Below are 20,884 nucleotides of genomic sequence, written 5' to 3' on the forward strand. Positions count from 1 at the left end.
ACAGATTGGGAGATTTTTTTTATTTATTTTTTTTTACATAGTTTACGATTTTTGGTGCCGAGGCGGTCGTGCAGCCGCTGACGTGGACGGCCCTGCTCCTCCCGGCTCCTGTCGGTGCTCCCGGGGGGGCTGAGTCCACATGCAGCGTGCAAAGAGCAGAAATTAATGCTGCCAGGCAATATTAGCTGGTTATTTTTATTAAAGTGCACAATGGCGCCCCAGCTTTCTGTTCACCGTCTAAGACTAAGTGCATTTGTATTCAAAAGTTGTCATGAGATGAAAAACAAATTTAAAGCAAATGATATTTTTGTTAAAAGATTATTTACTTCTGTTATTTTGGAATACATGAACGTTTATGCAATGTATTGTGATTTCTTCTGTAAGATTTGAGATCTTGTTTAATCTGTGATTAAATCTTTGTTAGTGTTGTCTACCTACGTGCACAACCGCCAACATCGTCCCAACAGTAAATTATGATTTAAATCGAACGTGGTGTCAGTATTCTAACAGTATCCTTTTGTTACTCGAGTAAAAGGAACCAGCGTAACATTGTGAATTCCCCACTGTGTCTTTCAGAGAAACTTCTGGTGGTAACAGTAGCAACCAAAGATACCGATGGCTTCAGGCGTTTCTTGAGGTCGGCAAAACATTTTAACTACACTGTCAAGGTAAGAAAAGCTGTGTTAATCATTGTCTTTAATAGAAAACGCATCCCAGTCATAGACTTGTCTGTGGCTTCCAGTCCTGTAAAAGTCATTAGTTTAATAAATTATAAATGCACACTTATTTTATTCAATGAAATGTGCCCTAAATCTTGCTGCTTCATTTCAACATCTCTACTTCAACATCTCTACAACCTTAAGGTTGTTGGACGTGATGAAAAGTGGATTGGAGGCAACTATATGGGAGCTCCAGGAGGAGGCCAGAAAGTGAGACTCCTGAAATCAGCTCTAGAGGAGATGAAGAATCAGGACAAAATCATTCTCTTCACTGACAGGTAGCGTGATTCCACCAGAGGGGCTGCGTGAAGTAAGGAGGTGTCAGGACTATTGCTTGGATCTTTACGAGTCTAGGATTTAGGACATTTGGACTTGTGTTTAGCAACCTCTTCCTTTATGAGCTGGTTGGTGTTCACCCAACTAAGAGCAGCACTGTGCACAGGTGACGCTTTAATGACACTTTCACGACAAAGAAGAGCTGCAGGGGGGAGGAGGTCATCTCAGCAGAGCCAAACAGATCCACTTTCACCTTGTAAAGCTTTGCAGCTTGTGGGCTGAGATGCTGCCACTGCTGCAGAGTTTGGTTCAAACGTTCAGGAATTTGCACGTCTCTGTCACCAGAGCTCAGCGTGATGCAACCAGGGCCAGATGTCCTGTGCATCCCTGCAGAACTGTGCTGTCTTTCTTAGGGATTGATGGAAAAGACTAGTTAATATAATAGGTAAATATCCTGGAGTGGCAAGAGCAGCATTACTGTATGTTGTGAGCGTGCATGAGGGTAGATTCGGCTTCTCTGTGGGGTAGCTAGAATTTATGGTGGGGAAGCAAAGTGGCATTTATATAACCAATGGCAGATGTCAGGGTAACCACAGGGGTGAGGACAATCATCCATGAAAACCAAAAGAATAAACAATTTCTAAAATCTTAACTCCGAAGTAATTCTAAAGAAATTAGAGGACCCTGCCCAAATCTCTAGATTAGATTTGTTATCCCACCTAAAAACAACCCAGGAAACACTTAACGTCTCCTCTTTGCTAGTCTTCTAGGCCAGAAGGCTGAAACATGCATCTTGCTCTTTTCTTTTAGAACCACTTTCAGCTCCTTTTACCGTCGTCCCGATAGAATGCTAAATATTAAAGGTCATTTCCTGCCTCTCTGGGAGGGGATCAGTCCAGAGGTCCTGGACTGAGGAATATGAAAGCAACTGAAAGACTGATAATTGTAGGAATTTAATCAAATGTTCCCATTTGGCGCTGATTTAAGGTCTGTTTCCCCACCTGTAGAGCGGAATTCTGTGTCTCTGTTCCTGACTTGCAACATTTCGAACGAGTTGCAACTGTTTAATCCTCTTTTGGGGCCGTCTAACACCACCGCAGTCTTGAGACAGGAAACCCCTAATCCTGGATCTTTCTAGAAGCTGACAGAAGGCTGTTCTGGGGATGAATGTGTGCTGAAACCCTGAAGGTCAGACCTTCAGGGTTTCACACCTGGTCTTTGCTTTTTAGAGCCTCAGCCAGCAGCATTCTGAAAGGGGACGCCCCTGTACCTCTTTCCTTCAAGTCAAGGTTTGAGTTTGTGCTTGGTCGGACTGCTGACAGGTCTCCGCTCGTCAAGCATAGACCTAAGACTTCGGCGCAAGTTAGGGAAATGTCCAAAGGTCAAAAGTTCAGTGGTCACCCATGATGCATGGTGATTAAAGAGGATCTGTTTTGGTTCCTCAGCCTGACAGCTGAGTCAGTATTAGTTGGGGTGAGATACAAAATGTTTAATGTAATTATGACCTTATCATGATATCAGCATTGCTGACATACCCGAACAAACACAAATATGGCGTTCTGTTATCAGTAACGCATTAACTGATTCAGTAACGGATGTTCCCGTCCTGTAAAGTGGACACCAACACACGTTTTAATCACGCCACTGACCTGCGCGTTACAGCAACCTTTGCTTTTTCTCTTCCTTAACCCACAGTTACGATGTGGTTTTCGCCTCGGGTCCTAAAGAGCTGTTGAAGAAGTTCCAGCAGGCCAGACACAAGGTGGTCTTCTCGTCCGAGAGCCTTATTTGGCCTGACAGACATTTGGAGGACAAATACCCCCATGTCAGGGAGGGCAACAGGTTCCTCGGCTCAGGGGGTAGGTCTCCCTTCTTTAGCAGCTGCTATTACGGTTTTACCCTTTATCTGAAAGTGTAAATTAAAAAATGCAATTGTGCATATTTGAGACCTACAGATTCAAACTTTAATGACCTTCTTAACATTGTTTACAAGAAAACTCCTTGTGTGGAGCCTTAGCTCAGACATAGTGTACAAATTAGCTTTAGTAAGCAAAGCAACAGGATGTTTACCGCAGTCACTTCAGAGCAAGAGACTTTTTTCCACCAGCCTCGTTAAAAGGAGCCGTTGGCTCCTAATTGCCTATAACAGTTCCCCCCTATGATCTTCTACCTGTGTGCTGGAACTTTTTGTTACTTGTGCATTTTAGAAACAGCAGGTTCTTATGAGGCACCCAGAGCTGCACCAATGCCAAATCCAGCTCATCATCGTCATTGTTACAGAACACTTTATTCCTCTTTTGGAGGGTGGACGGAAAGAGTAATATTTCTTAAATATGGAAATTAAATGTTTGATGAACTCACTTTCTTTCCTGTCCACCGTTTATTTTCTGATACCAGGTTTCATTGGTTATTTGGCTAATGTCAGAGAGATGGTTGCTGAGTGGTCGGGAGAGGACGACGACAGCGACCAGCTGTTCTTCACCAGGATTTACATCGATGCGGCGAAAAGAGTAACGACCTTCCCCTTTTTCTGTTGACCTGCATTTGGTTTGGTTTGACTCAGACATTCAACTAAACATCTACTTTCTTTTAATGGAATATTTGCTGCTGACATCAATTCTTACAAATAGGAAAGAAATATGTCAAAATAATTATAATCAGCCATATAAGCTACTAAATAGGAACTCAAATGTGTTTCTTCTGAATTTCAAAAGCTTTGTTAGGATTAAAATAACAATAATAATTTCCATATTTCAGAAATCTATAAACATCACACTGGACAGCAAATGCAGATTGTTCCAGAACCTTCTTGGATCTCTTGGTGAGTACACAGAACTTCTGACCCACACATTAAAAGCTTGTGTGTAAATGCTCCAATATACACCAGAATGGGTGCTAAAATGTTATTTCACCATCGTTTCTTGAGCAACATAGGCCTTGACCTCACTCACGCAGCATTTAGTTCCCCTTCTGCCGTCTCTGCTGCAGCTCTTTTGTCCCTCTGACCCGGCAAAATTAAACATCTTCATGGGTTTTTTTTGCATCAAAACCTCACAACAATCAGGTTTTCATTGAATTAAATTAATTGTGTCCTGGGGCTCTCTGTGAGGTGTCCTAAACAGTGTTTCTGTTCATAAACCCATCAAAACATCTGGCTTCCCAAACACTTTGAATAACCTGATTTCAAAAAGTGTCTTTTTCCAACCCAATATAATGTCCATATCATCGTAACCTGGTCAGAGCAGATTTCTGAAAGGGTTGAAATTATTGTTTTATTTACCAAGTCTTTTATTGATGGATATAAATAAAGTTGCATTTCAATGGGCAGAAAGCTTGGTTAGAACTCTGAGGACATGTTAAATGTTTTTTTTTTAACATATTCACAAAGGAAGCACCTGCTGGGAGGGATATCCAAACCAATCTGGGGGAAAAAACTGACATTTTTGTGTTTACAGATGAGGTGGTGCTAAAATTTGAGGATGGAAGAGTACGAGCTAGAAACTTGCTGCACGATACCCTGCCTGTCATCATTCATGGGAACGGACCCACCAAGGTACCGTCTCAGTGCCAAGATAATCGATGAACACCGATGAATTATAAATTTAATAATGTGCGCTCTAGCTCCAGGTCAACTACTTGGGAAACTATATCCCCAATGCTTGGACCTTTGAGACCGGATGTACAGTCTGTCATGAGGAATTCCAGCCGCTCACTGCTCTTCAGGTCTGTTCCCAGCAGCTGTTCTTTCCTCACTCATCTCATATGTGTTTCCTGACTGGGAATCCCTGAGCTGACCCGGAATGTGCTGTTTGTTTTGTGCAACAGGAGAGTGAATACCCGCTAGTGGTGATCGGTATCTTCATTGAGCGGCCCACTCCATTTGTTTCAGTCTTCTTTGAGCGACTTCTAAAGCTCCAGTATCCCAAGAACATGCTCAAGTTGTTGATTTTTAACAAGGTATTTAGAGCATTTGCTATCTAAGCTTTGTTCAAGTGTTGTTGTTTTGTTTTAGTGTTGCAGCAAAGTTCACTTAAACTTAATCAAAAGCCTGAAGTTGAACTCGTATGTTAGCATCTTGCTGCCCTTTGAAAGTTTCCAAAATCCCAAACACACCTTATGTTTGTGAGTAATCCAAGCAGTGAAACACTGGGAACACCAATGGAATTGGTGAGTTCTGACAATGATTCTATACACTAGGGAGGGAAAACCAAGGAGACATAGAGAGGGAGGAATGAGACACCGGTGGGAGACATTAGATCACAACAATGAAAGAATCGTAGCCTCCACATTTGACCTGGAGTCTGACTCAAACTGGTCTTGCAGTGTTTCAAATTATTAGCAGCTTATTTCACTTTCTAGCACCTTTTTGGTCGATTCTTAAAATCAAAATACTGAGAAACTGGCCAACAAGATGTCTCTTCTGGGTTTCCATCAAGAAATACTGTCGATACACGCAGAGTAATTAGGCAATTATAAAGTTGGAAAGGCTAAAGTTACACAGGAAAGCTGGATTTTTATGATTAGAGATGGAATTAGAACTTCTAGATTCTACTTAGATGCTTCTAGTTAGAACCATGAATCTCCAAAAGAGTTAAATTCTACAGTTAAAATCACAAGCCTCATAATGTCTATATGCTTGACTGATAAAATTACAGCTGAAGAAAGGAATCAATTGTCTATTTATTAACAATTCCGTGATCACTCAGAATCTCTGCATATCTTTTTTGTTTGGCTGCAGGAAGCTCATCACGAGCAGCACGTCAACTCTTTCCTGCAGGAACACAGAAATCTTTATCGAGCGGTCGAGTTGCTCGGGCCTGAAGAGGCAATGGATGGAGTTACTTCGCGCAATCTAGCCTTGTACGTTCAAATTGCAATATAAACTATCATTTACATGGTCGATGTATGCACACATGTACTATAAATAACTTACAATAGTGCTTTTTATTTGGATTCAATGCAATTCTGATGGATTTGTCAGTATGGACAAAGACGGCACACCCGAGCTTGCCTACATATCGATGTCCACGATGCCCACGTGTAGCATGAAGAACCATAAATTGCTCTTGAGACTGTGTTTACATGACAGGCTACGTCTCCTGACGGGAAGGAGGCAGCCTGCGAGGTGGTGGTTGATGCTTTGAGTGGTGAAAGATAACAGAAAAACACATGTTTACAGTGTTTGAACTGATATTTGCATTTCTAGTTTCCATGTTGCTAAATGAAAAACAACAACATACTGTATATGCCCCTGTGTCTTGTGTAGAGTGATTGTATCGTGACATACGTTCCTAAAGTTTGTGTATGTTTCAGACAGGGATGGGCAGTCTAGTCCTGGACCAGAGCCGGATTCAGGCCGGGTTCTGTGCCCTACTAGGTGAAAGCATTGTAGGATGGAAAACCCAGTTTGAATCCGGCCATAGAGGACTGGATTTGCCCATCCCTGGTTTAAGATCTCTCTAAATATCCCATATCGTGGTTACCTCTCAGTGTGTTTCCTGTCTTTCAGTGATATGTGTCGCCAGGACCAGAACTGTGACTATTTCTTCAGCGTGGACATTGATGTGGTCTTAAAGAATGAGAACGCGCTCAAAATTCTCATTGAACACAATCTGCAAGTATAATTAACAATGATTAATAATGATCAAGGCCAGGATGATGATGCAGCTGGGAGGCTTTTACATGCACGGTCTCATACTGGCTGCACGTGGCCAGATAAAGAATAGTGACACCCTTATACTGTCTCAGTATTTTATATGTTCTCCTGTTATTTTATAGTCCTATTGTGGCACCAATGATAACTCGTACTGGTCGATTGTGGAGCAACTTCTGGGGTGCCCTGAGTCCCGACGGCTACTACGCCAGATCGGAGGACTACGTGGACATAGTTCAAAGACGCAGAGTGTAAGTTGGTCAAGCTTTGTTTTGTTAACACGTTTATAGCAACAAAATAATTCAAGTTTGATGTTGTACAGAAAGGATGTAGAAAAGGGATAATACAGGTGTAAAGATGCTGAACTGAAGGCGGGATGAGCGGTTATGTATCTGTGGTTTGTCACTTAATTGAAGATAAAGCTTCATGTCTAAGCACTGTCGTGATCACCAGGGGGGTGTGGAACGTCCCATATGTGTCCAATGTGTACCTCCTGAAGGGCGGCCTTCTTCGATCAGAGCTCACAGACTTTGAGCTCTTTAACTCGCACATCTTAGACCCTGACATGGCATTCTGCCACAATATCCGCAGCAAGGTAAGAGGAAAATCACACAAATGTATACAAAATACATACAAATAAATGAGGTTCACCTAACCTGACACCATATATTTAGGTTAGGTTAACACTAGTCCTAACCCTATAGTTTAGGGATGTGTGGTATTATAGGAAACACATCAGTTAAGAAAGAATGTTCCAACAAATTGTTAATATCACATAAGTATATTTATGAGAAAATAAGAGCATAAATTCTGGAGCCACTGGCTCTTCCTCTGCATGCTTTCTCTGTATTGTATTAACGCGTTTGACGTAGGAACGGGGTCAAACATGAACGATGTGAATCTATCTTCCAGGGAATTTTCATGTATGTAACCAACTTGCACACTTTTGGCCACATCCTGTCGACAGAAAACTACCAGACTGGGCATCTTCATAATGACCTGTGGCAGATCTTTGAAAACCCCCTGGTAAGACTGAGGAAATGTCTGCAACAAAAAGCTTTTGCGGGACTGTGGACAAGATCCACGTGAGCTTATTTGTCTGAGATAACTGAGCTCTTAACATAGAAATCTGAGAAAGTAGCAGCCGCATCATTACACAAGTCCTCAAACAAGTCAAACATGCTGGACAATGTGCTGAAAATCATCAATCTCCACATACCATTCATTAATCGAACATTTCAAACAAACTCTGCTGCCTGTTGCTGCCTGTGATACCGTCTTCTGGATGATGGATCACAAAATATAGAGCTTCTTGTCGCACATTTTTGACATTTTAAGAGCATGAATAGAATTGGTTCCTACTTAGCAATGAGAGGAGCTCCTGCTTTCATTCCTGTGCCGAGCATGACTCGACATGTTCAGGGGTCCTACACGCCGCAACGTCAGCTTCACTCTGAAAACCTGTTCTTGCATAAGCAAGCCTTTTGTGATATGAACCAGCACTGCCTCTCAATGTGCTACATTTCCTTTACCATCTCCTTTACACACTCGTCTTTGGGTCATGGTTACAGCATTTAGAAGAAGAGTGCTGCAATATTTTTTTAATAATCATTCTGAATATGTGAAAGGCACACACAATGCATCCCACAGGTGACACTTTATGATGACTAACTTCTAAGTATGATAATTCATCACTTATACCAAAAGGGGGGGACCTTGCTCTAGCTGAGATTGCTTTGCTTTTAATCGTTAAGCAACTTTAAATGTTCATTTGAAAATGAGCACACATGTTTTAAATGAAGACGTACATACTTTTAAAACATCTGCTGAGCTCATTCCCAGGTCACAAAATCAACACAAATACTCTGTACAAATAACTTACACACATGTTCGGTGTAACGGGATCATTATTGCATCAAAATGCAATTTGTTTGCGTCACTCTGTTCTTTTTCTCTTTCTCTGTTTAGTATTAACCTGGTCATTAATATCTTCTCAGTCAAAGCAAAAATGCATTGTTATTAGATAAAGCTATCAATGTGAGACAAGGTGTGCTACAAAATCATCTGATTTGTGTTTTCCAGGACTGGCAGGAGCGCTACATTCACCCGAACTACACCCATATCATGAAGGACCACCTCATTGAAACTGTGAGTAGCAACAGTTGTGACGGAAAATGAGTTGCTCCAAATAAGGCTAATATAAATCTCAGCGTGTCGAGGGAAGCCAGTCAGGCTCCGGCTGGTCCGCACAAGGACATTTATAGCCCCATCAGCTCAGTCTCAGGTTCTGAGCTCTCTGGATCAGGTGTTCATTACTTTCGTTACTGTCTCTGAACCTTGACCAGTTGGTCCAAACTTGCCTCTGAGGCTAGAGGGACCCTCTTGCACACCAACAGTAGCCAACAGAGTGTTAGGATGCAGACAGGAAGCAGAGACGGGTTCTAAAAACGTTTATTAAAAATCACAAAAAGGAAGAGGTCAGAACAGACTGGCCGTACACGGGAAACGGCTTCTTCCAGGAGAGGTGACGCAGTGGCCTGGAGAAGGACAAACAAGAACAGTTGAGGAAAACTGCCAAAAAGTTTACTAGAAGTCTCGATCGGCGATTTGCTGATCGGGCTGTCGGAACGATCTGACTCCAACAACAGAAGACAGCTGCTTCAGAAGGTCTGTAGGTGACTCAGCTGCTGCAGGTGTAGCTGTGATGGAGACAATAGGTCAACCATGGCTCCTAGATGGGACAGCAACACGGGCTCAGGCTGAACTTGCTGGGGTAATCAGAGGTGGACCTGATGCAGGTTGTTTTGAATGTTCTCCACCTGTAGACTATTTCCTGGACCCTTACCAGACACATATGCTGCATTATGGTGGCCTCAGACATCTTTATAAAGAGATACAGGCAGGAAGTAACCAAACTAAATGTCTGAATAGCGTTAACCATATTCTTGTACACCTGATCTGATTTTAAATGGGGATAAACCCCAGGTTTTTACACAGAATTTCATATCTTCTGTATGTTCCATGGTATTAACACTGTTTGTGTCCTGTTGGCTGTCCCCTAGCCTTGTCCGGATGTATATTGGTTCCCAATTTTCACTGACGAAGCTTGTGACCACATCGTTGAAGAAATGGAAAACTTTGGGCGCTGGTCAGGAGGAGCCAATACGGTATGAGGGTGTGTGAGAGAGAGAGACAGGGAGATAAAACAGGGATAAAACATAATGTTTTCATGCCCCTCAGGACCCCAGAATCCAAGGAGGGTACGAGAATGTTCCCACAATTGATATCCACATGAATCAAGTCAATTTTGAGAAGGAATGGCACAAATTCTTACTGGAATACATCGCACCTATAACGGAAAAAATGTATCCCGGCTACTACACCAAGGTAAAGACATTTTTAGCATCACAGCACCAGTGAGCAGAAGAAATATTGTTTGCTCTAATAAACACGCTCGTTCCAGACACGGTTATTGAATATCTGTCTGTGGGTTTTTTTTATTGTTATTATTAGCAGTCATGGCAGTTGTGTATGTGCTTGCCCCATGTTTCGGAATGTGTCTGTTTCAAATCTGATTTTGAAAGTTTCATTTCCAAATCTATTTTAGGCCCAAAGCTGTCTTATTGATTTAGGAGAGCGACTTCTTGTCTGTTCTTTATTCTACACTCATTGTAGCACTAATCAGGACATCAGGATTGACCTTTCTCTCTTGTTACAGGCTCAGTTTGACTTGGCCTTTGTAGTGAGATATAAGCCCGACGAGCAGCCCTTTTTGAGACCTCACCACGATGCCTCTACCTTTACGATAAACATTGCACTCAATCAAGTGGGCCTTGATTATCAGGTGAGTGTATTCAGAGGGTGTTGGCATTTTCAGCAGCTGAGTCAGGGTTCAATCTTGGCGTTTGTATTATATTTATGTAGTACAGCAGTTGGGCCTCCATTCATAGAAGAGGTGTCATTTTAAAACATTTTCAGTGCCCAGTCCTCCAGGGACCAGCTGGGTTTTCTGTCCGACCTGGCAGAAATTGTTTCCTCCAGGGAGCACAAGGTGAAAGGAGGTGTACCTGGTCGGAGAGAAAACCCGGCTCGGATGCAGCCCTCGGGGACTGGATTTAGACACACCTGGTTTATGCAGTTATTTTTCAAAATATTAGATTTTACTTTTATAGGCTGATTGTTTTGTTCTCATTACATGTAGAGCTAATAGTGCAAAAGTGAGCTTGTGTATGAAACACTGTTATTATCACTGTTATCGCAGGGCGGTGGATGCAGGTTCCTACGGTACAACTGCTCCGTTGAAGCTCCCCGCAAAGGCTGGGCCCTTATGCACCCAGGTCGCCTCACTCACTACCATGAGGGGTTGCCAACCACAGCCGGTGTCCGCTACATCTCAGTGTCTTTCATAGATCCATAAACCCCCCCAGGATGTAGGATACGGGAAGTTAACCCGGACCACACAGAACTTGTCCGCATCCAAAGCCGAGGCAGCAGTTAGGCGACACGGTTGTTTGTCTTAACGCTTTTGTAGTTTCTGTTAATGACATTTGTCTTATCTAAAAAGGGATTGTGAATTTCTGACTACTAATGCTCGATAAGCAAGGGGGGCGTCAGAACACAAAGAACCAATGAAAACAGATTAAATAGAACCGACCCGAGAAATGATTCAGTCCTTCAGTCTACCACAGGAACATGAAACAGCTTCCCGAGACCTCCAACAGCATCAGTCATATTTTGCTCACGTGGTGGGTGAAATGCGCAATCTACAAGAGAATGTTTCTGTTATCAAGATAGGGGCGGTAACCGTGACGACCACAACAGCACCTGTTGGGTCGGTGCAAGCCTCCTCGTGTTTGGACTTGGTGCTGTGAAACCACAACCAACTGGATCTCCATGCATTTGCATCAGGTGTCGTCTTGGGAAATCACTCATGACTCTTGTTCAAGTTCCACTTTCCTTCTTTCCTTTGGGTCCATAACTCCAAAACCTTTTCAGTTTGTCTTATTTATTTTTGTATGTTTTAATAAAGAAACAACACTTTATATCCAGAGTTTTAATCCCGGCCTTTCCTGCAGTTGCTGATAATATCCAACTTTGTTTCCATAGAAGTGCACAAACACAGATGGAAATTGTTACCATTTATTTTTGGAAAGAACTTGAATAAAATTTTAAACCCCATTAAAATGTCTTGTTTTTGAATACATCCAGTGAAAACAAAGTCTACCTGCTGCATTTACTCAGTATTAAGATTTAAACTCCCATATAATGAAATAATTTGATGTACCTGGATTAAATCAATCGTTATTTATATAGCGTCTTTTACAGTCAAAATAGTTTCAAGGCACTTTCCAGAATCCCAGGGCCTAACCCCAGACAAGCAACAGTGGCAAGGAAAAACTCCCCTTTAACAGGAAGAAACCTTGAGCAGGACCAGGCTCATATAAGGGGACCCTCCTGCTGATGGCCGGCTGGGTAGAGAGAGAGAGAGGGAGAGGAGAGGAGAGGAAACCATGACCCAGTGGGGTGACAGAGGCCAGGTGATCATGTTCAGGACCCCGGCAGCCTTGGCCTATAACAGCATAACTAAGATGTGACCTAATGATTAGACGACCCCCTAAGTATGATAATTTGTCTGTCTATGATAGTAACTGGAACTACTGAATTAGTAACAATAAGCTTTTTCAAAGAGGAAGGTTTTAAGCCTGATCTTAAAAGTAGCAATAGAGTCAGCCTCCCGTACCTGGACAGGGAGCTGGTTCCATAGCAGGGGGGCCTGGTAGCTAAATGCTCGGCCCCCCATTCTACTCCTAGAAACTCTGGGAACCACAAGTAGACCAGCATTCTGAGAGCGGAGCGGTCTATTGGGCTGATAAGGTATCACTAGCTCCTCCAGGTAGGATGGAGCTAGGCCTCTGAGGACCTTGTAGTTCAAAAGAAGGGTTTTAAAAATTATTCTAAATTTAACGGGCAGCCAATGAAGAGACGCCAGTACAGGAGTTATGTGATCTCTTTTGTCAATACCTGTCAGAACTCTGGCTGCAGCATTTTGGATCAACTGGAGGCTTCTTAAAGAGTTGTTTGATAATAAAGAATTACAATAGTGCAGCCTGGAAGTAACAAATGCATGGACTAACTTTTCAGCATCGGTAGCTTCCTGATCTTTGTGATGTTCCTCAGGTGAAAAAAGGCACTTCTAGAGACTGTTTTAATGTGTGAGTTGAAGGAGAGATTTTGGTCAAAGGTTACTCCTAGATTCCTCACAGAGAGACTAGATGTTAATGAGATACCATCTAGAGCAGTGGTCGGCAACCCGCGGCTCTGGAGCCGCGTGTGGCTCTTTAGCGCCGCCCTAGTGGCTCCCTGGAGCTTTTTCAAAATATAAAAATGTAAAAAGATGGTGTGAATATATGTTTTGTTTTAATATAATTTCTGTAGGAGGAAAAACACAACAAACATTCTTCAAGTTTTCCAATGCTGTAAAAATGTGTATAATAAGTATTTAATTTCAAGATCTCATTATAATGGAAGTTAAAGCACCATCGTGCAGCAGAGTGGTCACGTGGTGCATCATTCTCTCCAGGATGCTGCAGGGAAAACAAACATTTAATCATGATTGCTCATTATGTATTCGTAGCCTACTGATTATTTTAAAAATAGGCTAATATAGACACTTACAACATGTGTTGCCTTCATAATAAGGTTTTTATAAGGCTTTAATTTATTGCGGCTCCAGACAGATTTGGTTTTTGTTTTTTTTGGTCCAATGTGGCTCTTTCAACATTTTGGGTTGCCGACCCCTGATCTAGAGTGATCATGTGATCTAATCTATCTAGGTTGAGGACCAAACACCATGACCTCAGTATTTCCAGAGTTAAGGAGGAGGAAATTTGAAAAAATCCAGGACTTTATGTCTTTAAAACAGGTCTGGAGCTTCACTAACTTCTCTGTCTCCTCTGGTTTCATGGATAAATAAAGCTGAGTGTCATCAGCATAACAATGAAAATGTATCCCATGCTGCCGAATAATGTTCCCTAAGGGAAGCATGTACAAGGTGAAGAGGATTGGTCCAAGTACAGAACCTTGTGGAACTCCATGGCTAACCCTACTGTATGAGGAGGGAACACCATGGACATGAGCAAACTGGTATCTATCAGATAAATATGATCTAAACCAGTCTAGTGCTGTCCCTTTAATCCCAATCACAAAAAAACAAATCACAACACTCAGGTCTGTGTCGTGCTCAGTAATTTATTACTCTCATTATCTATGTATGATGTATGTATTTATATATGTACGGGATGGCTACAGAAAGTCATATATAACAGAGTTTACAGTACATACACACTGTAGACATTATTCCTTTTATAACTTTTATTTTAAAAACAGAAAAGAGAACTGGTAATAGTTAAAACTTGAAGAGGGAGAGAACAATGGTGCATTACTTTCAAACCAAAAGTATCATCACATTTATTCACCCAAAAAGAAAAAAATTAAAAGCAGTTATAGAAATCTGGGTGTTCCCCCGGGGGGGTGGGCAACTAGATTACAAGCGGAAACGGTCGCTGAAGTTAGGAGACTGGGGAACCGTGAGTGGGACTTCACTCTTCTTCAGAGAGACGGGCTTGTAATGCTTGACTGGCTGGGCCTTGTGAACCTGCAGAAATATTCGAGACAAGCACACACGATCAACATTCATCATGGTACGGGAATAAAAGCGTGACTGGGATGAGTAGCAGTGCTGAATAAACTTTTCTATTCATCGGATGAAGAACATGAAAGGCTAAAAAATTTGAAAGACAGCAAGATAAGAGCATCAAGGCAAAGTTAAATGGCCACAACAACAATACAATGAATAAAAGATGCAGAAGCATTGAGCTCACCTGTTCTTGTCGCAGTCGAGCGATCTCCTCTTTCTCCCTCTGCTCCTCCTCTCGCTTGTGCTCCTCTTCCATCATGGCCCTAATGGCCTCCTTCTCCATGGCTGTCCGCTCATATTCTTGCCTGTCTCTGGCCCGTCGCTCTGTCGACAGCTCAAAGGCATCTGGTACTGCAGCAAAAAACGAGGCAAGACGACGACGACATTCGGTTAATTAATAATGATACAATACAACTAAAGAAGCAGCAATAAACCTTCGACATGAGCTGCCATATTCCCCTACATGTGCATTGATTTTTCTAAACTGTAGTAATTTAACGGCTCATCACAAACCAACAAATAAAAATGTGTGGCTGTGCATAATGGAAAAAGCTGATCTCCACTCTCATTTTTAATAGGATATAAGCACCTTTAAAATACATGCAAATCTTGGACAATACAGATTAAAGTTAATGGACAGAAATGTCCTTAAATAATGTGTTGTGCACAAATGCAGAGCAGCACAATCCCCAAACTAGTTCAAGCTATATTAACTGCAGCAGGGAAGTTTTTAAGTGTAAATTTACAGTTAAAATACAGTTAGCAGGAGAGAAACCATAGAACACCAATATCTGTTGGTTTGTAGTTATTTCTTCATTTTTCCCAATTTGGATCCATCTTAAATAGTTACCCGCTTTTAATTCAAAGGTAATTTTAATGACATCTTACCCACTGCGATGCGGCTTTCCTTCCTGGGTTGGAATGGCTCCTTATGGGTCACGATGTTGGGCTTGGCTTTGAACACGGTAATTTCCTTTAACTGCTTCTGCTCTTCATTCACCTGCAAATTCAAACCAGCATTACTCAAATTAAGGAAAATAATGTTTATTGGCGAGACTCCAACTGTTCACAGTCGCACCATCTGTTCCAGCCGAGTGCTCCTCACAGCTCCGCGCTGATCTATGAGCATCCTGAAGGGCTCAGGCTTCGTGGCCTCCAGCTTCTTCTTCTCTGGGAGAACGACGGTGTCGAAGTTTGGCAGCAGTTGGGCCTTGAACTGGGGTACCTGCGACTGCAACCACAACGTGACTGGTGACTCCCTGCTGCTCTGAAATGCAACGATGGTGGGTTTTTATGTCTTTACCTCTTCTAGTCTCTTGTCCTCCAACTTCTTCTCCTTCAGTACCCTCCTTTCTTGTTCTCTTTCTTCAAATGAGAATGGACAGACCTCTACATGCCGGTTCTGTGGTAACTGGGGTTGGAACGGTAGGCCAAAGTGGGGGACTGAGGGAGCCTTTTTGTGTGGAGGTGGTTTAACCTGGCGAACATTGTAGAGTTTAGATCATTTAAAGGCAACCAAATGCCAACATTAACACTACAAAAGTGTCTTTACTTCAACTGCCGGTTCCCTGTGAACCCTCTTCTTGAGGGCAAAAGCTGGAGACTCTGGGACCGTTGGAGGCAGCACCTTCTTCTCTGGCAAACCCTGGTGCCCACAGAACATTGGACAATCACACATCGAGAAAAACGACACTTGTAAGTAGCCTTGCATGCCAGAATCCAAACTTACTACAACTCCTTCCAGGATTTTTTTGGGTAGAGGATGAGACTTGAAATTATGCGGTTTCTCTTCGTCCAGAGGTTTGCTGGTCTGGCGCTTCTGGAGCCTTTTCTCAATCTGGAGTTCGAAGCCTTCGGGAACAGTGGGGTCCTTCACTGGAGGTTTCTTTAGAGCTTCTGCACCTTCAATTATTTTTTTGTTCAACTCTAGGGCCTTGAATTTATAGCTGTCGTTAAAACAAAATATAATTTTAACTCAAGGTACGTCAGACATATCACAACTACTACCAGCCTAAACAAAAATATACTCACACCTGATAATAAAACTTACTTTTTAAGTCTGTTCAGCTCTTCAGCCTCCAGTTCAGCCTGGCCTTTAATGGTGGGGGGTCTGCTACGCTGCTTGGTTACGAGGTGAGGCGTGTGAGGCTGGGTGAGCTTCAGGTGGTCCCCCTTTACCGGGGATGGCCCTGACATTCCGCAACAACCAGAGATTTTGTCACGTCTTCCAGAGACAAAGAGAACGGGATCAAGAAGATCACACACACCTTTGTCTTGATTCTTGCGGCTGCGCAGGTGGTAACGTTCGGGAGTTCGTCTCTCAAACTGCTCAATCAGCTGGGCCATCGGCACGTAAGTAGACGTCTCATCCACCTTCCGCTTTGTACCCCTTGACAGGTTGAAGGGTTTGGGCACCGTGGCACCTCTCGTAGTTTTAGTCTTCAAAACAGCCCCCCCCCCCCACGTTATTAAAAAGGGGCGACTTTACATATAGGTTTGCCAGAGAACAAAGCATTCATAAATGCACAAACCAGAATGTGCATGAACACAACCAGTTTATGCTTTCAACCAGGTAGTTTATGTATTCTTCCCAAATCCCCTTTAGAACACATATTCATGTTTACACCGCTACTGCTTTATGCTGCCTTATTTCATGTATTTTCACATCATCTATGCTCTCATGGGGTTTTTGAGGTAGGGATATTCTCCAAGGACAGTCTCCGAGGTTTGAGCATTAGGGGCAAAAGATGACGTTTTCAACTGCTCACCGATGTAGTGGGTTTGCGGAGCTGAAGAACAAAGTCAGATTCTTTTTGGCTTGTGTTGGATGAAGTTGTGTCTTTGGACTGATTGTTTGTTTTGAAGTGGAATTCTTTAGGGATGGTTACAGCCAGCACTCTCTTCTCTGGTAGCAGGTCTACAATGAGAGTACAAAAGATAAATGCAGGGGAACTAACCTGGGCCGTAGCATTAAGGTATCCTTATAAGCATTTAAAACGCGAGTCCAGCCACGTAGATCCAATTGTGATGCTTCCTTGTCAACAATCTGTACAGTATTTGTCCACTCACTCCCAGCCAGAGCTGCTTTGTAGCTGGCCTCATTCTTCTTACGTTGTAGGGCCACTTCCTTCTGGAGGTTTCTGATGCGTTCAAGCTCCTCTTCTTCAGAACTATTAGGTGTGTTTACACACAATAAGAAACACTTTTTAGGATTCTTTACCGCAGAGTAAAGTTGAAAGGAGACTTTTAAAAACATCAAATCAACGAGGTGGTACGGTTCCATCATAATTTCACTCCTACATTTTTCCCTATTGAAAGGGTTCTAACTTGTTCAGGACTCAGGGCTTGTGTGAAGCACCTACAAGCAGCCTTGATGCTAGATGCTAAATAAATAAAGTTTGGTTCAGTTTAATTTGCCGATGTCAATTTCAGCTTCTGTACATTTTCTACTGGACACAGGATGGTTTAAAGAGTGGACGTGTGGCCAATCCTGATTGAAAGAGGAAACACGGGAAGGATAGAGTATTCTAACTATAACCTGCAAGGGATTGGGATGTGAGGAACGTCACCCTCATCTTTGACATTGGAAACGACACATTTACAAGAGATCTGAGAAAGGTAAAATTAATCATTGCTTACCTCTTGTGTTTCTTCAGCGGGGGTGCAGCAGGAACACTGGCTTGCGATTTACGTTTAAAAACCCTAAAAGTAAAAAGGGTAAAATATTAGGAGCACAATCGTTGTACTTTGTCCTATTTGAGTTGCAATTGAGTGATGGTTCTGGTTGTTTTAGGCACTGAAAATTGTGTGGCTAATTCATACAAATGTGACTTTATTGACCCTTTTAAAATAACACAAATGCACATGCAGACATTCAAAACTGAATGGGCGAAAATAGAAATCCCAGAAATGTGAAATGCATCCATCAAAAACAGCAAGTGGAAGTTTGCAAATGTCATGACAAAGCCATGGAGGCAGTACCTGCAAGGCTGGGCAGACGAATAGTTAGCCGTCTTCCTCTTTGGGCGGGTTCCAGCTTGACTCGCGGGTGCATCACCCCAGGATGTGACCACATTGGGTAAAGCAGGCAAAGATGAGCTCGGTCCTGAAACATTGATGAAGGCAAAGGTCCATAAACACAGTTAGTAGTAGTGAGCTGAGCCTGCTGAGACAGGTTCAAGCGCAGAGCTGATGGAGCTTTCCAGAAAACTAACCAGGATCTGCATCTGCCTCCACCTGTGGGCAGACAATGGCGATGGGCAGCTCCACCACATCGCCTTTCGTATAAACCTGATCGGGCCTCAATGGCGTACTGAGGTGCTTGTCCACACCCAGTGCCTGTTCCTCTGCAAAAGATTAAGGTGAAGGTTCAGCTTGTGGGGTGGTTTCAATACATCTTTACTATTTTGTAAAACCTAAGCAAATTAAACACCAATTAAAGTTTTAATGTTGAAGTAAATTGTGCATTTAAGTGATCTATATGGAATGGAAAACACAGTTTTGAATCTTGAATGTGGCAGATGCAAACGCACAGAAAAATCATTTAGTTACACAAAAGCGATTTAATTACAATTGGTACGCCCATTATTTTTCAACATATTTTAGTTCGTCCTGATTGAACTTTGAACTTAGATCTGGCTCATATAGGAAGAACTCTAGAGTACACGTAATGTCCAACTGGAATGGTCCCCCTCATATTTAGGAATTTGGGGTCGGCAATCACAGGTCAACTAATGATAACTATAGCATAACATCAAGATAATAAAAGTAAAGGTGAGTGCAGATTACACACAGGTCATGGCTCTGTATGACCATGCAAGACACGCCAAAAAACCTGAATGGGGCTTCCAAATGACAATCCCAGTATGGTGTGCCAAATGAAATGTTACAAACAGCAGACATTAAACAAAAGGCTGGATGGGAACACAGGAGCTCCGGCGTCGCAATACGTCTGTCCATCTTAGGTTTGTATTCACACACACACACACACACACACACACACACACACACACACACTCTCTCTCTCTCACACACACACACGGTGGCGGGAGATTCACATAAAATACCTACACATGCGCGATACATGGACCCGCCACCAGGTGGCACTACCGCGGCACTAAATGACACACTTCCCTACGTTAACAGTAGTCTCTGAAAACATACGTTTGCAGTTTTTTACCGACTCGTTTACAAACTACTCGTTTTAGTGTGTTAATGAACTTCGTGTTGACTAATGTGGCGGCCCCAGCATCCACCAGTTTGACAGCTAGGTTTCAAACTGGACGACCAAAACAAACGCGGGACTGGAGAAATAGTGGTCAGTCTTATCAAACACACCTCGAATGTCCAACAGGAGCAACCACAAGCACCAATAAAACAACAATGGCCAGCTACCACCAAGAGATGTGCTGTAGAGAGAATGAAAACTCACCAAACCACTTATCGTCGCCTTCAACATCCTGCAGTTCTTTAAGGTCGACTACTTCTGACGGGGCATCATATTCATATAGCTCGGCGTCAGCATCGAAGTTGCTCTCGGCCATGATTCCCAGACCAACGACAGATCCGACGCCTTGAGACGAGAGGAAGAAAAAGAAAGACCAATTCCCGCAATTTAAAACGGCTTTGGAACAAAGAATTGCGATCCACCTCTGACTGTGCAATAGTTCAAAATTTTAATCAATCTACTTTGTGTTTCCTATCCTTATCTTGTGTGATCGCTGCCCATGTGTGGAGTTTAATAATTCCCCACAACACGTTATAAGAATTATATTTTAGCAGCATTTAGCAACAATTCCTTTGACCAAAAAAGAAACACCTACATTTCTGTTGCCTTCCAAAGCACACGTTAGATTATTTACATGCAAAGATACTTCTTTTCACCACTACACTGCCCACTTGGCATAGTCGCTAATATATTATTAGCATCAAAATACTGCCGCAGCCATTATTAGCTTGTAAAATATTGGACTTTAAAAAATAAAATAAAAAATCTTACCGTACAAGTGTTTCTCCGGACTATCGCAGATCAAATGTTGCCTGTTTGTAACGCCTTGATCGTTCGCCTACTTTTTTTTTTAAACTAGCCAATAGCAAACGTCTCCTAAAGCATTCCGTCGCTGATTGGTTCACACGAGTCCACTTCCTTTGTCTGGGTCACGTGACATTGCTACGTTTCCGCCTCCTCCCCAGCTCCCATGGCTTGAATTCAAGAGAGAAGTGATGCAAAAAAATTTAATTTGGCGTGAAGTTAATCCATTTTAAGCAATGATTTTATTATTTGTTCATGTTTATTTTAGTTTACTTAAGTCAGTTATTTTTTTTTAAACTTACCACATGGATAGGCCTATGGAAAGCAGAGTGAGCATCTTTTATAGATCATTAATATCATATGTAAAAAAACACCCGCTCACTAGTAAGCTGCAAGAACTGACATGTTCACGAGCGAAGGATGAGGTGATCACTAGTCCACCAGTAAAGGCCAAGATGCTCACTAGTGAAGAGGTTCAAGCCTTTTTCACCCTTACTAGTGAAGTGGAT

At 42.4% G+C, this 20,884-nt stretch overlaps 2 protein-coding genes across 2 annotated transcripts in view; one reads left to right on the top strand and one right to left on the bottom strand.

Annotated features, from left to right (window-relative positions):
• The window catches only part of plod1a (procollagen-lysine, 2-oxoglutarate 5-dioxygenase 1a), a 12,169-nt gene extending 343 nt beyond the window's left edge, over positions 1-11,826 (top strand). Inside the window, 18 exon segments of the mRNA NM_001099604.3 lie at positions 577-668; positions 864-997; positions 2,691-2,854; positions 3,393-3,505; positions 3,753-3,816; positions 4,451-4,548; positions 4,617-4,718; positions 4,821-4,952; positions 5,734-5,855; positions 6,505-6,609; positions 6,774-6,899; positions 7,102-7,243; positions 7,561-7,674; positions 8,731-8,796; positions 9,711-9,815; positions 9,889-10,035; positions 10,367-10,492; positions 10,910-11,826. Of these exon segments, the coding sequence (NP_001093074.2) occupies positions 577-668; positions 864-997; positions 2,691-2,854; positions 3,393-3,505; positions 3,753-3,816; positions 4,451-4,548; positions 4,617-4,718; positions 4,821-4,952; positions 5,734-5,855; positions 6,505-6,609; positions 6,774-6,899; positions 7,102-7,243; positions 7,561-7,674; positions 8,731-8,796; positions 9,711-9,815; positions 9,889-10,035; positions 10,367-10,492; positions 10,910-11,065 (2,108 nt within the window). The 3' untranslated portion in view covers positions 11,066-11,826.
• Positions 11,827-14,004: 2,178 nt separating this feature from the next.
• Positions 14,005-20,470, bottom strand: tpx2 (TPX2 microtubule nucleation factor). The gene is made up of 16 exons (XM_011620767.2): positions 20,343-20,470; positions 19,776-19,916; positions 18,559-18,690; positions 18,326-18,449; positions 17,984-18,046; positions 17,414-17,514; positions 17,113-17,261; positions 16,612-16,783; positions 16,395-16,533; positions 16,074-16,290; positions 15,897-15,989; positions 15,648-15,821; positions 15,423-15,575; positions 15,233-15,344; positions 14,529-14,695; positions 14,005-14,302 (listed from the first exon to the last, which is right to left on the bottom strand). The coding sequence occupies exons 2-16, from the start codon at positions 19,885-19,887 to the stop codon at positions 14,192-14,194; spliced, it is 2,019 nt and encodes a 672-aa protein (XP_011619069.1). The 5' UTR covers positions 19,888-19,916; positions 20,343-20,470; the 3' UTR covers positions 14,005-14,191.
• Positions 20,471-20,884: the final 414 nt, after the last annotated feature.

This window comes from Takifugu rubripes, chromosome 3 (genome assembly GCF_901000725.2).
Source record: "Takifugu rubripes chromosome 3, fTakRub1.2, whole genome shotgun sequence".
Classification (NCBI taxonomy): Eukaryota; Metazoa; Chordata; class Actinopteri; order Tetraodontiformes; family Tetraodontidae; genus Takifugu; species Takifugu rubripes.

Coding starts and splice junctions, on each gene's coding strand:
- tpx2 (XM_011620767.2), bottom strand. CDS start 19,887: ATGGCCGAGAGCAACTTCGATGCTGACGCCGAGCTATATGAATATGAT. Junction 18,450..18,558: donor GGAGGCAGATGCAGATCCTG/GTTAGTTTTCTG, acceptor TCAATGTTTCAG/GACCGAGCTCATCTTTGCCT. Junction 14,696..15,232: donor GGAAAGCCGCATCGCAGTGG/GTAAGATGTCAT, acceptor TTTTTGCTGCAG/TACCAGATGCCTTTGAGCTG.